Source organism: Pleurodeles waltl, chromosome 5 (assembly GCF_031143425.1).
Source record: "Pleurodeles waltl isolate 20211129_DDA chromosome 5, aPleWal1.hap1.20221129, whole genome shotgun sequence".
In the NCBI taxonomy this organism is placed as follows: Eukaryota; Metazoa; Chordata; class Amphibia; order Caudata; family Salamandridae; genus Pleurodeles; species Pleurodeles waltl.
Genome location: NC_090444.1, coordinates 103,932,082 through 103,949,347, shown reverse-complemented (window position 1 = coordinate 103,949,347; position 17,266 = coordinate 103,932,082). Strand labels below are relative to the sequence as shown.

General features: G+C 40.8%; 1 protein-coding gene across 4 annotated transcripts in view; it reads left to right on the top strand.

Annotated features, from left to right (window-relative positions):
- Positions 1–16,258, top strand: part of LOC138295423 (probable G-protein coupled receptor 75) — a 42,450-nt gene extending 26,192 nt beyond the window's left edge. For 2 of the 4 annotated variants that reach the window (XM_069233715.1, XM_069233716.1), the window contains 2 exons: positions 12,255–12,464; positions 13,097–16,258. In XM_069233715.1, the coding sequence (XP_069089816.1) occupies positions 13,201–14,814 (1,614 nt within the window). In that variant the 5' untranslated portion in view covers positions 12,255–12,464; positions 13,097–13,200 and the 3' untranslated portion in view covers positions 14,815–16,258. The remainder of the gene's footprint in view (positions 1–12,254; positions 12,465–13,096) is intronic. The other 2 variants (XM_069233714.1, XM_069233717.1) reach the window with 1 other exon arrangement.
- Positions 16,259–17,266: the final 1,008 nt, after the last annotated feature.

Genomic DNA, 17,266 nt, shown 5'->3' with positions numbered 1-17,266 from the left:
AAGAGGATGATGTGGTCAAACAAATAAATTGCACTAACCTACTAGTTACTCATCTTGGGTTGCTGAGAAGGGTGCTGATCGCCACAAAAAGCACATCAATGCCTTGTCGGGGGTTGTAAGCGCTATATAAATACATCTATAGAAGAAACTGCTGAGGCAATTCGTTTGTTAAAATCTGGCAAAGCACCAGGACCCGACAAGAACCCAGGAGATCTTTACAGATCTGAGCCATTAATATGGACCTGGTATATTAACACACTTCCAACAAAATTGCTGAAGGGGGGCAGATTCCTATGACCTGGAAGGGTGCCGAAATCATTCCTATCTACATAAAGGGCAATGTAAATCTTCCAGAAAATTATAGGCCGATTAGTCTTATAGACAATCTGCAAACATTTTTTGCTAAACAACTTTTAGGCAGACTTATGAGATGGGCCACGGAACACAGGATTCTCTCTCCCCTTCAGGCAGGGTTTCGACCCAGAATCAGTACAGTGGATCAGGTCTTTAGGCTGTCTGTGCTATATTGGAAATACACAGCTCTTGCAAAACAGCCCTTACACGTTGCTTTCGTTGACTTGAGATCAGCCTTTGACCTGGTTCCAAGAGAGAAGCTGTGGGTAGTTTTACATAGCATAGGGGTCCCAGCCAATTTAATCCTATTACTAAAGCGTCTGCATGAAGACACATACGCGCAAGTGAGATGGGGTAATCGAGGCGAACTGACAGACAAAATTCCCATAAATAGGGGTGTTCGCCAGGGATGTGTGTTGGCACCGTTTTTGTTTTCCATTTTTATCAATGAGGTGGTACAGGTCATGATGGCATGTCAGAGCAATGCCCCCACCTTAGGTACCCAAAAAATCCCAATCCTTCTCTTTGCAGACGATTCTCTTCTTATTTCCAAGACCCCCATGGGCTTACAAATCCTCATTGACAGATTCAATGTATTTTGTCGGGATTATGGGTTAGAGCTAAACTCCAAGAAAACTAAGCTGATGGCTCTGCGTTCCGGGGCGCGGAAGAAGTGTACTATTTATCTAGATGGCGATCCCTTGGATAAGGTCAGCTCTATTGACTATTTAGGTGTAAGGCTTACTGATAATCTACACTGGGAAGAACAGGTTAATAAAAGTACTGGACTTCTACAGCACAGTGCAGCATGCATTCTGTGCTTTTATAGGGGCACGATGGTAAAAACGGTCTCCCCAGCTATTAAGATCTATGTTGCGAAGGCACAGGGACCTGCTATCTATGATGCGGAGGTATGGGGCTTTTCTGACAGTAATAGGCTAACCATCGGAGAGAATAGCTTTGCGAGGGCTCTATGTGCTTGCCCTCCTAGCACCCCATTGACTCCACTGTTTCTAGATTTGGGACTAAAACGGATAGCCTACCTAATTATTTTAAGACCTCTTATATTAGGTAAGGCTATGGACCGTCCCTGAATTAGATGTTTATAAGGTCTCACTTCTAGATCTGTTAAGATGCCCTAATTCAGCCTCTACTCCATGGGTCAAGCATGTATCTAGTTGGTTTAAGAACATGGGTTTGGGAGACTATTGGGAGAACCCCCATAAACTTGAGAAAGTCCATTTAAAAGTGTTGAAGCGTGTCTACTGGTCTCACGTGAGGAATTATTACATTAATCGTAAATCCTGTGGTCGCTTAACCAATCTTTTTATTGACATCAAGTGGTATCCACAGTTTGAATTATATCTAGACATTATACCCGACATTTTAGGCAAAAGCCTATATGCTAGATTCCGCTTTGGGACTTTGCCATTGAAGACCTTGATGTGCAGATGGGTTGCAAACGTAACAAATGATATATGCCCTGTGTGTGGTACCACCTCTGAAACAGTCGAACATTTTATGTTTTTTGTCCCGCATATTCATCTCTTAGGTCCAAGTGGATCCGCAATATGTGTCGGGAAATGGGAATAAGGAAATGTGCATTAGCCTTGAGGATTTTAAAAAGTCATTGTTCCAAAGTTTTAATATATGCTGTTAGCAAATATTTATTGTCAGCATGGCACATACGTACATTTTACATCAACAATGGATTTTAGGAATGACTGGATGAGATTTTTAGATGGGCCAGTGGAGGTGACCTTCATATTTGGTATTACGACTTTAAAATGAAACTGTATTTTTATATTTTTATGATGATATTTATTGTGTATTTTTTTTGATGATCCGTTGATCGAATAAGGCTTGTGTTTGACTGACATCTATAGTTTACAGTTGTTTTCAATCTATTTCCGCCTTTGTTTCTTTTCTTTCTTTTTATTCTTTCGTTCTGTCTTGCTTTTTGTCTTGTCTCTCTTCTTATGGATTTTATTAAAAATTACTTGTATGACATAATTACTTACAGGGGTTTACAGCCCTACTACATCCATTTGTGTGTGGCTGTGTCATTCCCATTTTTGTCCAACCCATTCAGGCATGCATCGGGGGCAATGTGCCAGTCCACTTCACCCAATGAATGAACTATGGCATACTGCCCTTTCTCAAAAAAGCAACGTGCCCTTTCTCAAAGACTGCATCAGTGACCAATATGAATTATGTGCAGCATAGAAACACCAAGTATTAATTATGTCTTAAATCAACTTCAACCCTTGGTATGAGGTCTATACAATGATTTGTGAGCAACAAGTTGGGAATTCAGGATTGAATGTGCTAAGTGCCCTAATGGTCATTTGGGGTGGGGGGGGGGAAATGAGGCAGGTAATTAAGTACTGAGCCATCTGGCCATGGATTGCACTTTATGGTCACAAGGCAGAAGTGTAGGTGTAGCATGGGGTGTGGATCCAAGGTAGAACACCTATTTCACAGGGGTGTGGAATTTAATAAAATATCTACTGCTTCATAAATGTATTTGTCTTGTAAGAAATCTACTTGTCCCTTTGGTGCCATGTAGTACAGCAACACATTTTGCATCAGTCTCATTATATAGGAGCTCTGACATTAACCTCTCTTATTATCCAAGGGCTAATGCTATAATGGGGCTGGAATACTAGCAATTTCCTTAGTATGCCACCTTGCTGAATATCTACATACTGGTACTGGAGGTAGCAGTAAGCAAACGTTCCAGGGTTAGAATGGCCTTTGGGGTCTGTGCAAACCTTCTAATTTGCATCTTTTAAGAGTTTTCACCAGCTCTTCTTTAATCCTTTCACATACTGAGAAAGGTTGGAAATTTACTCCTTACAAGGGCAGAAGTAAAACTTCTTCTAGGGTTGGGGGGGAAAAAAGTGGTTAAAGGGAAAGTGAACTAATAAGTGCTCAACAGATTTTCGCATGAGCAAATCTACACATGCATATTTACTCAAGCTAACATATAGTTTTCAAATATTTTCTAGGAGTAAGATTTCCTGGTCTACTTATGTAAATGCTTATGAATTTATGAAAAATGGAAGTCTGCACTAATGGAATCACATATAATATGAGGGTGGTAAAATGTGCATTTGCTTTGTGCCAATGTTTGTGAAGGCCCGGCAGCTCCCATAATAATAAAGTTTTACAAAAGCCATGTCAAAATAAGACATGCATTGATAAGCAGGGCCACTGGAATTATGTGGCAGGAGAGTGTCAAATTCTGCGTCAGGATTCAGTGAATTATGCAGCAGGAAAAGGAAAATTAAGCTGCATAATGCAGCACATTTTGTAATAGTATTACTTAATTATTTTGTCGTTTTTAAACTTGGTAACACTCTGGGCATGTGTTGCACCTCAGTAGTACCAGTTTAACGCGCAGCTATAGCAATAGGCAATACAAAAGTGACCAATCCAGCTTTGCAAAGGGCCTTCAAACTGGGTGGAAACACATCTGCGCATTTTTATCAACTTTGGAACCGTTTGAGGTAGAAATAATATTTTTTAATTAAAATCTACGGATTGTGTGGCAAATGTTGGAATGTGTGGCAAAGGCAGCAAATCTTTAATTGTCCCATAATTCTTGTGGCCCTGGCCATAAGTCTGACCACCAATGTCAGACCGGTTGGCTTTGCCAATGCTTGTTTATTTTAATGTTTTCCATAATCTCAGTGAAACTGGTTAAACTGATTTTGCATTATAAATATTTTTTTGAATTACTGCCATTCATCAACACATTTTACTAATTGATGCTGCAAAGAAATGGCTCCTAAAATTTCACAGTAATTTTGCAAAACATTTTTTTTTATAGTTACATGTTTTTTGTGTACATTTATTTGGAAAGCAAAAAAGTCAGTCTTGCTTTCAAGCTTCTGCAAATATTTGCATCTAATCACATAACATTCTGGGAGCATTATACGTAGCCTCATATTGTTAAACTTTTCAAAGTATGTATACACATTTTGGTTTACTGACCCGCTGTCAGTAGTGCAGTTTGAGCTTCTAACGTTTATTTAAAGCACTCATACTAATAAAAAGACTTTGAATTAATGAACTATAAATACAAGTTCAAACAGCATTACCATATGGACACCTATATTACCTTAAAAGCAGACAGTGCCTTTCCCTGCTCTGTAATGTAAACTTTCAGCCAAAAGATTTGTGCTGCAGGGGGTTGGGCCTATTTGTCCCAAGGACAAAATAAACATGTAAACTTGTTGTCCTTGACACCAAACAATGGGGGTTATTCTAACTTTGGAGGAGGTGTTAATCCGTCCCAAAGGTGACGGAAAAGTGACGGATTTACCACCAGCCGTATTACGAGTCCATTATATCCTATGGAACTCGTAATACGGCTGGTGGTATATCCGTCACTTTACCGTCACTTTTGGGACGGATTAACACTCCTCCAAAGTTAGAATAACCCCCAATATGTCCTGGGTGTTGGGCTATAGGAATACCACACTCCTAATATCAGCTGGGAGGTAATAAAAACACATTTTTTCTACACAAAAACAACAGAATATACATGTCATCTCTCAGAAAAGCTATTATTCAAATAAAATTCAGAATGCAAAATGCACAAGTAAAGAAGTTTTATAAAATTCTCATCGAATTTTGTGACCTAAATGCACAGAAGAAAACCACCCTTTTTCCCAAGAATTTACAGACAAAATGGCAAATAATCACACAACCAAAGCAGACAGGTTTGATTCCTATTAAACCCAAAAGAAAACCATCAACCACCCCTTCAACCCAGGGGTAAGTTACTGCATTTCTTCAAACAACTATCAGAAACTGAATTTACGGATCTTGTCAAAATAAGCAGGCCAGCCAGCTGCCTCCTCTGACCCTTCTCCACCACGAATCTTCAAGAACAACCTCTGCTGCCACCCAATCCATTCCTTGACCACAGGAGTTTTTCCCCGTAGACTTAAAAAACAAAATTGTGCACCCATTAGTAATGAAAAGAAACCTAGACCCACCAGACTTAAACTACTAAAGACCTATTGAAAATCGACTATTCAATGGCAAATAAATAGAAAGAGCAGCATTCATCCAGATGTCTCAGTTTATTGAAGACAGTGCCATACTTTATGACTTCCAAACAGGTTTCGGTCCTGGAAGAGGCACAGAAACTGCCCTAATTGCTATATAGAATGACCTTAAAAACACAGTAGATCACAGTGGGATCACTGCACTATTTTTCTTGGACTTTTCAGCTGCCTTTGACATAGTTGATCATGACACTCTAATTCAAAGTTCTCAGCTACTGTCTCTCTTGTACTGCCTAAATTTGATTATGCCTATGGCCTCTACCATAGATCACCTCCATCAACTATGAAAAGACTTCAGTAAATTCAAAACTCTGCTTCCAGGCTATGCCCACATATATAGCCACAAGCCTACAACTCCTGTGCATTTAGGACCCTACACTGGTTACCAGAAGATCCCCCTTCAGGCTGCTTTGTTTCACCCACCAAGCAATACATAGAACAGCACAATTTGTCATCTGAAAGAAAATCACAAAATATGTACAACAAAAAAAACTCCACTCCAGATTGGCACCCCACCTCAAAATTCCACCATGCACTATTACTTAAGCAATTGCACTTTTAATATCTCCACTGATTCCTGTGTTTAGGAATATAATATTGTTTTCTATTAATATAGAAATCACTAGCTCAAGTGATATTTGTTCTTAGAAGAGCCTTTTAGAAATATGCAAGAGCAGTAAAAACATTGATGCAAAGTAACTCCAAATTGTTGCACGGAATAGTTCTTTTTCTAACAACTGATGATAGTAACGGACTGCTTCAGAAGACTCCACGATATTGGCATAAAAGGTTCCACTCAAATATTTCTATTCCTTCCTCATGGAAAGAACCCAAAGGGTCAGGCTGCTACCCTTCACATCAGAGACCAAGAAACTGATATGCAGTATTCCAAAGGTATTGTTTCCAGCCCAACCCAGTTCAACATCTACATGATACCTATCGTCAACATCATCTGATCACAAGACAATACCGTCCTCTCCTATGCCAATGATACCCAACTCATCCTCTCCCTGGCTATGGGGACAACACTGGAGCTGATGCTGACCCCTCCTCCCCCCCAAAACACTCTCGCACTCTCACACACACACTGACACACACTCACACACTGACACACACTCACTCACACTCGCTCTCTCTCCCAATCAGGAAGAAGCTGGAACCAAGGACAGTACTCCTAGTTCTCCGCTGCGTCTAAAGGGGGAAGGAACAAAATAATAAAAGTATATTTGTGGTACTGGTTCTGCTCAGCGACTTTGATACTCTGCTTAACAGGACCGTCACTTCTGGGACCTTCTGGTGCATATTTACGAGACTGCTCTTCCGTTTATCGTGAAAGGCAATGTACTGGAAATTAGAAGCAACTACCATTAATGCATGAAATTCTCTATATTGGTTACATTACAGTGCTTCAATATTTCATACTTACAGATTTCTTTATAATAACACGAGAGCAGATCAACTAGATACTTGAATGGCATCTTCTGGAACTCTCAAAGAAGAACTTGGAAGTACTGGGTAGAGTTTAAGGCACCTCACAGGTAGACTCTGAACATAGATCGGAGTTAATGACACTCACACAGTGGCACTTGGTACATAGATTGGAATCGGACAGATTCACAAGAAAATGGGAAACTAAGTTTCTCTAGACACATAAGTTGGAAGTTACACAAACTCTCCAGGTAGGTTAGCGACCAGGTTAACTCTCGGAAATTGATTAAACTTGGATTAAGTAAACTTGGACTATACATGACACAAGGTTGGGGTTACTGACACCATAAAGGATGTACTCAATACATGGGCTAAACGCGAAATGAGACTATACATGAAACAAGATTACTCTGGGCACAAGGTTGGAGTTAGGGTCACTCCCAGGTTTGTACTCTGTACATTGGCTAAACCCAGAAACAAGGCAATACATGAAACAAGGTTACTTCTCGGCACAAGGGTGGAGTTACTGACACTCCAGTTGTGCTTGAAACATGGATTGGAGTTATAGACACTCCCAAGGTATGCTAGAAAGCACGATTACACTCTGTACAAGGTTGGAGTTGAGTGCACTCCCAAGGAATGCCAGAAAACAAGATTACTCTCAGTACATAAGTTGGAGGTATGAAGTTGGTTCAGGACACAGTCTCTAGTCCATTTGGAACACAGTTCAGAAGCCAAGACTTCAAGAGAGGGCCCAGAGCCAGGACGTGCAAGTATATAACAAGCCAACAAATACTATTAAAGATTAGTGTACATTAACCTTGAGGCAAATACTTTGCCTGGACTAGCACTTGGACTGGAGCTCGACAGAAGCAGGAGGGTCATTGCAAGTGGTTCAAGAAGAGGCAGAATCGTAGCTCATTAAGAGACACACTGGAGACGTTGCAGAAATCGGGATCTCAGAGTCATCTTAAGAGACTTAGAAGACTAGAGTACTGGAAGGTTTCCATATGAAACCGGAAGATGGGTGCAGGAATGAGGTTGTGCAGGACTGAAGCAATGAAGGTCCGGGTGACTTGGGAGAAGAGTTCAGAGTCAAAGCTTGCACTGGACAAGAACACAGGAAAATCCGGGTACCTCAAGAGGTGAGTACAGAGAAGCTGCTTGCGTAGGGCTTGACAGATGCTGGTGCAAGTCCGGATACAGGTATGAGGCCAAGCCCCGATGCAAGTTCAGGGGAGCTATTTATATGGGAAGCCAAGAGTGTTCCACAAGGGCACTTGTCTCATGTGGAGGCTTCCAAAGGAACCTGGGGAAAATCATGTGTTGCATACAATCAAATATGACTTAACAGACAGCAGGTGCCAAATGGTAATTAACAACAAGAAGTACAATGGAACCCAAGTGCATGATGGTACAACCCAATGTCTCACAGTGGAAACATGACTATACTAAAAGGGCATGTGATATTTGCAATTGCTAACTCACCTAAACTTGCATAACAATGGAACTGAAGTGGCATTAGTTCAGGCCTCCGGGGAGGGAGGAAGCCATGGAGTACTCAGACAGAAAAGCGCCACATGGGAAGGAATGACAAGAAGTCAGCGAGTAGTACCCACCACATAAAGGCACAAGATTGAGTTGTGACACAGACAAACGCCACCAGAACCAGCTTCACCACCTGCATTATCATGATAGCTGAATGGATGCAAACCAGCTGCCTGAAGCTCAACTCCAACATGATGGAAGTACTGGTCTTCCGCACAAAGACCTCCTCATGGGATTCCACCTGGTGGCTGTCAGAGCCAGGACCAACACCCACAGACCACCCAAGAAATCTAGGGATCGTCCTAGATGACAAGCTCAACATGACGGCTCAAGTCAACTCACCTTCTGCTTCCACGTCATACACATGCTGCGAAAGATCTCTAAACGCTTACCTCAGAACATCAGATGACCATCACCCAAGCACTCATCATCAGCATGCTGGATTACGGTAACATTCAGTGCCAGAACCGCCAAACAACTCCTACACAAACTCCAGATCATATAGAAAGCACCTATAAGACTCCTACTTGGCCTCCCACGCTGCACTGTCATCACACTGCAGCTCAGGAAACTTCACTGACTTCAATTCACAAGCGCAGCCAAGTCAAACTTCTCACATACACATACAAATCCCTACTCAACACAGGACCAGAATACCTGAACAGCTGCATACACTTCCATCAACCCACCAGACACCTACGCTGTGCCTTCACTCTCACTCGCACACATGCCCTGCATCCGCAAAAGCATCACAACCACTCTCAACACATACTGACTTTTCATATAAGCACCTTGGGACCACACACCTACACACCCTCTCGGGTGATCAGTGCATTATACAAATCAACATAACAAAACTATTTGTTAGTCTGTTGCTCTGTTTTCATCAAGAGACTGGCCACTTCGCCCCTTGTCCCCATCCGTATATTTGTGTGCCACTAGTGATTAATATGTACATAGTGACAAAGTAGTCACCCTACAAGTCTACATACTAATTTGTCTAGATTTCGCACAGGCCTTACTTAGTCTTTTCTTTGTTTTGTCCATTGAATGGGTGTGGCTAACGTCTGTCCCGTTTTTGATGATTGTCACTAAAACTAATTTGACATAAAATGGGGAATTGGGTGTTTTGGAGTTTTTCCATGGGGAGCATTTTTTTTCCTTTTAATGTAAACTGATCTCCTTATCCAGAGCCATTTGAAAAAACTTGTCTTTATTTTCATGGCCTCGACCTGCAGCAGTCCGGCCCATAAGTATGCCTTGTTTCGTGCCCACAGGATTAGTGCAGTTTTCTACTTTTTTTTTTATGTCCGCACAGCATAATTGTATCCATTCTGTTTCCAGTTAACTCCCACTTACACTCCACTTTTCTAAGTTTTGCGTATTTTTTTAGGTCTCACTTAAATACAGCTTTTAGCTGTCTGTTTGCAAAATATCTTTTTTGGATCATACCAAAACTTACAGTGGACTTATGACTCTGACCGCTTAGCAATGATAGGCTTTCTTGATGCTAACTTTCTTGCTTTTTATTCAGTGGCATTTCTTCCTTTTGTGTTTAATCCCTTGCCGGGGGCATTGCTTATCTACTATACTTTTGATTGGATGGCTTGTATCATTCCAGTTCTCAATTTTTTTTTTTCTCCAGCTCTCCATTAGAATGCCTGTTTTCTTGCTCTCTCCCTCGTTTGCTGCTCATCCACTCCCTCTCCATAACCATCAATTCCTCCCCTCCCTGGTCTTTTTTTATGCAGTTGTAAGACCAACCAGTCACCACTGAAATACACACTTAACCGCTATAGTAGAAATGAGAATATTTGTATCTGTTTCTTCTGGGGATGAGCTGTCCAAATGAATGCTTCCTTTGCTTCCATTTTCTCTGGATCATTCAATTCTCTGACCCGATCAAACAAACATGGAATCCTAAAAAAAATGCAACTACAGATTTGTCTGGTCAGACGTAGCACTGAACACCTATGGAATCACACATTGAAACGAGCATTGGCAATGCCAATATGTCTGGCTTTACAAGTAGTTGTATGGTAATGCAGAGCATTACAAGTAATTAGCATGAGCATAGTTACGTATTGGTGTGGAAGCAAAGAATTGTAGAATAATATTGGTGTAGGTTAAAAGGGCAGGTGACAGTTAAACTATCAAACCAGACCTAAAAATACATGGTAATTAATGACTGCCCTCCTCCCATCTTTGCTGCTGCCAGGGAAAACCAGCATAAAATATCTAGTTGTCTTAGACAACATCATTAGCATTCCAGTGTCATGTGTGTGCTCCTGAAAGTTCAACCTTGGACATCTAGATAAATAAAGTAAATGATCACAGCTGCATGGAGGGCAAGCTCTTTTTTTGTGGAAGCACACAACTTCTGCCCAATCAAAACATGTACTCCTGGGTCTTAACGTGTGGGTGGAGCTAAAACCCCCTCTCTATTGATGCTCACATAATTGTTATGCAACAACTGTGCTGCCAATTCAGACCATAAAGATTTGACATTGAATCCAACTTCTCAGATGGAAGCATCCTCATCTGTTCAGAAGCACACACTGAAAGCTAATTTTGAAAGGGCGAACAAAGTTGAATGATCAAGAAACGTAGACTGAAACAGAAAATGTTCACACACTATGTTCTGTATTTGTTTTTTAAAATCTTTGACAAAGAACTAGGCAATGTTTCTTATCTACTAAACACTGGGTTATTTAAAAAAAAAATGTAAACCTGTTGGCTCTGAAACTAAATTACTTATTAATTAACATCTTAAGGTAGGTCAGGCCCCTTTTCCAGGGTTTGTGGGACTTACAGGCAATTGCATAATCCTTGTGACAACTATTTCTGTTGACCCTGGAATTGCATTCTAGTGCTAGTAGTTTCTTGTTTTTATTATAAAGCTAATACTGCATGTTCCTGAAAGGAAATTAATAATGGGAATGTGACACATGCATATGTGACACAGATGGGAATTATACACATAGAAATGTCACATCTGAACATGAAGAAAAATTGGCAGCTGTGATTATGGGTGTCTGTCGGTGTGTTGGGGCAGGTTTGCCCTCTGCTTGGTAAAGGGTCAAGTACCCTTACCCCAAGTGCTAGATGTCATGTGAATCTGGTATATTGACTTTGTGTTTGCTCCTGCACTCATGCTAACCTTGCTTTTGTGGAGAGGTCAATTATAATGTGAGGTCCAGAACCTGTTCTGTGACCTGGATGGGATGTGTAGAGCATGGCCTCATAGGTGCCGTAGAACTACTGTATATTGCCAAAGTTGTCACCAACAGCAGTGCTGGCAGCGTACCAAGTTTTTGAATTTTCTTTTTTGTGCTCAGACTTTTTTTTTGTCTCAATAGAGTACACAATCTGACACCTCTCATGTAAAGTTCTACTTGAATGCGAACTCCAGACTTGGCTGGTGTGTGTGGTGAGTTTCTAGCACATGTATGGTAGTAGACCCTGTGTGTGTTGAGAGTCTGACTTATGGGCCTAGTGGGATTTATTTGGAAGGCCTCCCTGGTTCATGGCACAATTTGCAATATGGCTACATCTTCCCCAGACAATTGAAGTCCCAGACACTCACGTGAGAGAGGAAGGAGATGGGTCTACCTTTGTAAATTCAGTTAAGTCTTTGTTAGCAAAGGGCTGCTGATTAGTTCTTCCTGAGCACGACCCTCTTTATATAGCAAGAATATGGGGTGAAATTTGCAGTTTCTGTTGATGAAGGTGAGAAAGTTTTCAAGTGGGGCTGATCTTTTGTCTGCCACTGATTACTGCTTTAGACGGCTGATGACACCCAGAGGCAGCAGTCTCGCTCTTCATTTTGTCCTTGTTTTGTAGACTCCTGCTTGAAGCCAGCATCATTGCTACCTGTTGTATGAACCATCACCTTGCACAAATGCTGTGTGTGAGGAAACACCAGTGATGGACATTTGAAAAAGAACCAGCTCAAATGACTTCTGAAACATCATCCCGTGTTGGGATGGGGATGTCCTGAGCATGGTGTATATTCGGGTTCTCCCGTCATGAGTGTCCGACTGCAAGTACCTGGTATTGTGTAATTTTTTTATTTATTTTTATTTTGGCTGTAGTCCCACACTAACCTTGTGTGTGTAGAGGCCTTTCCATTGGCATGAGTGAAGTCTTGGACCCATCATGTGACTTGGAGGTTCCCACTAAGCATGCCGTCCTTTTACTGACAACCGACTATTGTGTCTGTCCTGGCTTTAGCATGTAGATCAATGGTGGCTGCATAACATGTTTTGAGAATCCATAGTTGTGACAACACCTTTTTGTCAGTAAACATTATATACCTAGGGGAAGTAACTAAAACGGGTGCTGCATCTCCTATCACGAGATTCATAGAGGGTATTCTACATTGGTGCACTGTATATTAAACTCTGTTTTACCTGTAATATACACATTTGTCTGTGTAGCGAGAGAAATGGTTCCTAATATTCCCTTACCTACTATTTCTGCAACCTGACATTTTAGCCATCTATTAAGAAAAATGTGTTTGAAGTGCAAGGTTGGGGCCCATTTTGCGAAAGATTTCTTGGCACGGAGTTCCCCCAATAAGCAATCACTTTTCTCCTGTTGTGCAGTTTATGTGACTCTTATTCATTGAACGCATTTTACAAACACTAATGGTTTTCTCTTGTATTGCTTTTGTTTTCACACAGGTTTCGTCTGCAGTGGTGCTGTCCTGACAGAAAAAAACAGTGTAAATGTCGGCCTGTAAGGGTTATCTGAGCTGTAAGCACCTGCTGGGGCAGCTTTCGTGAAGATGAACCTTACGGAAACCATGACAGACTCGGCAGGCCAAAACCATCATAATTACCTCAACAGCTCATCTACTCTGCAAGCTGGCAATGGAACTTTCAGGGAGTTCCAGGAGATCATCCACACTGCAACTTTAGTTACTTGCAGCTTTTTACTGGTTATCATATTCTGTTTGGGATCCTATGGGAACCTTATTGTCTTCTTATCCTTCTTTGATCCAGCCTTCAGAAAATTCAGAACCAACTTTGATTTTATGATCCTCAACCTGTCCTTCTGTGACCTTTTTATTTGCTGTGTGACTGCACCCATGTTTGCCTTTGTCCTGTTCTTCGATGCTACAGCGAAGGTTCCTGAAGCTTTCTGTTTCACTTTTCACTTAACAAGTTCTGGGTTTATAATTATGTCCCTCAAAACCGTGGCTGTCATTGCACTCCACAGACTGCGGATGGTTCTTGGTCAGCAGCCCAACAGGACCGCTTCCTTCCCTTGCACCCTGCTGCTCACTGTTCTTCTGTGGACTACAAGTTTTACTTTGGCCACGTTGGCCACTCTGCGGACCCGAAAATCCAAAATCTGCCTGCCGATGTACAGCCTAAATAGGGGAGAAGGAAAAATTATCCTCTACTTGTATGTAATTGACTTCACCTTTTGTGTTGCAGTTGTATCCATCTCCTACATAATGATAGCCCAAGCATTAAGGAAAAACACCCAGGTGAGAAAATGCCCCATCATAACAGTGGACACCAACCGACCACAACCTTTCATTGGCCCTGTCATGGATGGGGTACAGTGTACTGTCCCTGCCTTGTACAGGAACCAGAACTACAACAAGCTACAGCATGTCCAGATTCATGCCTATACCCAAAAAATAAGCCAACTGCCATTACCAGCCAGCAAGCTGCAGCTGGTATCAGCTGTCAATCTGTCAGCAGCAAAGGATTCCAAGGCTGTGGTGACCTGTGTTGTGATTGTTCTTACAGTTTTGGTGTGCTGTCTCCCGCTGGGCATTTCTCTGATCCAGGATGTTCTTACCAATAGCAGCAGCTTCATTCTGTACCAGTTTGAACTATGTGGATTTACACTCATATTTTTCAAATCTGGATTAAATCCTTTCATCTATTCCCGCAACAGTGCTGGCCTCAGGAGGAGGGTCCTTTGGTGCATCCAGTATGTTGCTCTGGGCTTCTTTTGCTGCAAGCAGAAGACAAGGCTTCGTGCCATGGGCAAGGGGAGCCTGGAGGTGAATCGAAATAAATCATCACACCACGAGACTAATTCCGCCTACATGCTTTCCCCAAAACCTCAGAAAAAGTTTGTGGACCAAGCGTGTGGCCCAAGCCATTCTAAAGAAAGCATACTGAGTCCAAAGGTTTCTGCTGGGCACCAGCATTATGGGCATAGCAGCTCAACTCCCATCAATACCCGTATAGAACCTTATTACAGTATCTATAACAGTAGTCCCTCTGAAGAAGTTAGCACTCCTAATAGCTTGCAGCCAGTAAATTCCACGTTTGGATTTGCCAAATCCTACATTGCCATGCACTATCACACTACAAATGACTTGATGCAAGAGTATGACAGTACCTCTGCAAAGCAGATACCCATACCATCTGTTTAATGGACCGATGCAGAGGAAAATGAGAGGGTTTTGTCAAAATATTTATTAACATTCTAATTTATTTTTGTTGATTAATTGGGAATTTTTCATCTCCATAAGGAATAGTGTTCCAGGTTTGCTGCTCAAGAGCTCTTACGAAGTTGCCAAACTCAATTAAAGTAGCTGGTCCTCCTAATGTGTATTATGACCTCCCTGTCTGACTGTTTACTCTAGGGATTTTCTCTAATTAGATGAGACTGCACATTAAAAAGGATGGGTCTGTTTTCACATTTCTGTATTGTACATTGACAGTATTAAGTTTTGTTACAACACTTCACACTAAACTAGACATGTGGAGGAACGTGGCGGTACATATTGATCTGTAGCAACTCAGTACATGACTGAATTCAGCTAAAGGAAAACATAGTTTTTCAACAGATTACTTTGCATTCATTTAGTCTAATGGTAAGTGTGTACAGTATTAAAACAAGCAAAGTAAAATGTTAACCCCATCCCATTTATGCAAACCTTATTATCCCACTGACGATTTCCAACCAAGTCACTCCAGTGTTTTGTATATTATTATAAATAAACTATTGGTACACATTCAGAATCAATCTTTCTCTCGCTCTCTCTCGCACTCGCTCGCTCTCGCTCTCTCTCGCACTCGCTCTCTCTCGCACTCGCTCTCTCTCGCACTCCCTCGGGTGGTTTCATTGGGCTCGCTGCATCTGAACGGTTTTGTAATTTCGCTACTAATAATGACTGATATCCAGTATTTGGGGATTTTCAATTTACCTGCTTGCAGCTCTGTGGTGTTTAAGAAACAATATTGGGGCTAAATTACCTTTGAGAATGACAATGCGTGCTCATCAGTATTAATTTCAAATATTTTTGACTATCAAATTAAGTTGGAGATTATAGTCTTACAAAGGCAATCGTCCCTTTAAACTTATTTGTTTAAAACTACATGTGAAATATTGTTGCTAACTGTGATGTTTGTGTCAATGCCTTTTCTTTATTAAGACACCTTTGGCTGGTTCCTATTCACACTATCTTTTGGGGACTGAGTATGCTAATACCATTGTCTCACACACATCATTAGGCCAAGTAACCATCATGTCATTGCTATTTGTTTTCAAGCTTTTGTTCAATATTAAAACACTGGAAACATATGATGTGCTATGTAACCCTTTGTGAAGAGTAGCTAATTTCACCTTCACTCCATAATAAACAAATTAAGAAATTTAATATTGTCTGTATGTAGGAAAAATAACAGATAAGTAGAAACCATTTTCTTGTATCTCAGATACAGATAAATAAAAATGCATATGTTCTGAGTTTTCCATCTATCTTACAGTTCTCTTACCATACTCTCCATCTTATTCATCGACTTACTCTTTACCTTTTACAACATTCCAGTGCTTGCTTTCAAAATCATTAAAAAACAATTTAATTGAAACAATACTTGTTTAGAGACCTTCATTTATGGTGTCAAAACCTCACGTTGCATTTTCTTACCTGTATTTTGCTTTAAATCTATTATCCAACATATCATATGACCAACAGGACACATACTTCTTAGTTTCTTTACTACACTGGTTAACAGGAACATATTAAATTGGTTTGATCTTTTAGTTGTATAGTGGTATCAAGAAGCTGCTCCTTGGTTCTGCTCTAGGATAAGTAGTTTTGAAAACAAATAAACTCTTCCCAGTTAGCTTGGTAGATCATCCAAATCATTCAGAGATCATTATATGGTTTCAGTTTCCAAGTGTTCATATGTGTAAACCCCAGCACTATCATTTTTCAGATAGTCCAATCTTTGGAGTACATGAATGTATTTTGGAGTAATCAGGATTTTGGTTAATACATAATTAGGTTTGATTTGGCAAGATAATCAAGTTTCCATTATCAATTTGTAAAAGCCTATGCGTTTACCCTTAAATAAATCAGATAAGAGGCTGCTGGCATACATTTGTCATGTGAAGTACACTGCAGCTTTTAAATAACAAGAGTATGTTTTGACCATTGCTTCTCAAAAAGCCAAGTTCACTTTGGCGGTGATATAATCTTCACTCTGAGGAAAACTGCTTACTGCTAGTAAGTTAAAAAAAAAAATATATATATATAGTGCAAAAATGTAAGGAGCGTTAAACCAACATGGTAATTTTGCAGTAATTTATGTCTAGTTTGAGGATTACTAAAATTCTGCCTTCATGGTTGTGTGTTCCACAGCTCCTCAAGAGTAGCATGCTTATACGTGGCTGGAAAGACAGATGCTGCTCTATGGAATGTGATCAGCATGTTGCCAACTAAATAAAGGCTTAAACACCCATGCCCCCTTATTTTACTCATTAACAACAGTGATTGACAGACACACATCTTTGAATCTGCTCAATTGACCCTCAATCCGCATATTCTTCTCTATGATAACTGGTCCCTTTTTAAGGGTGAGGCGAGAGAGGGATCA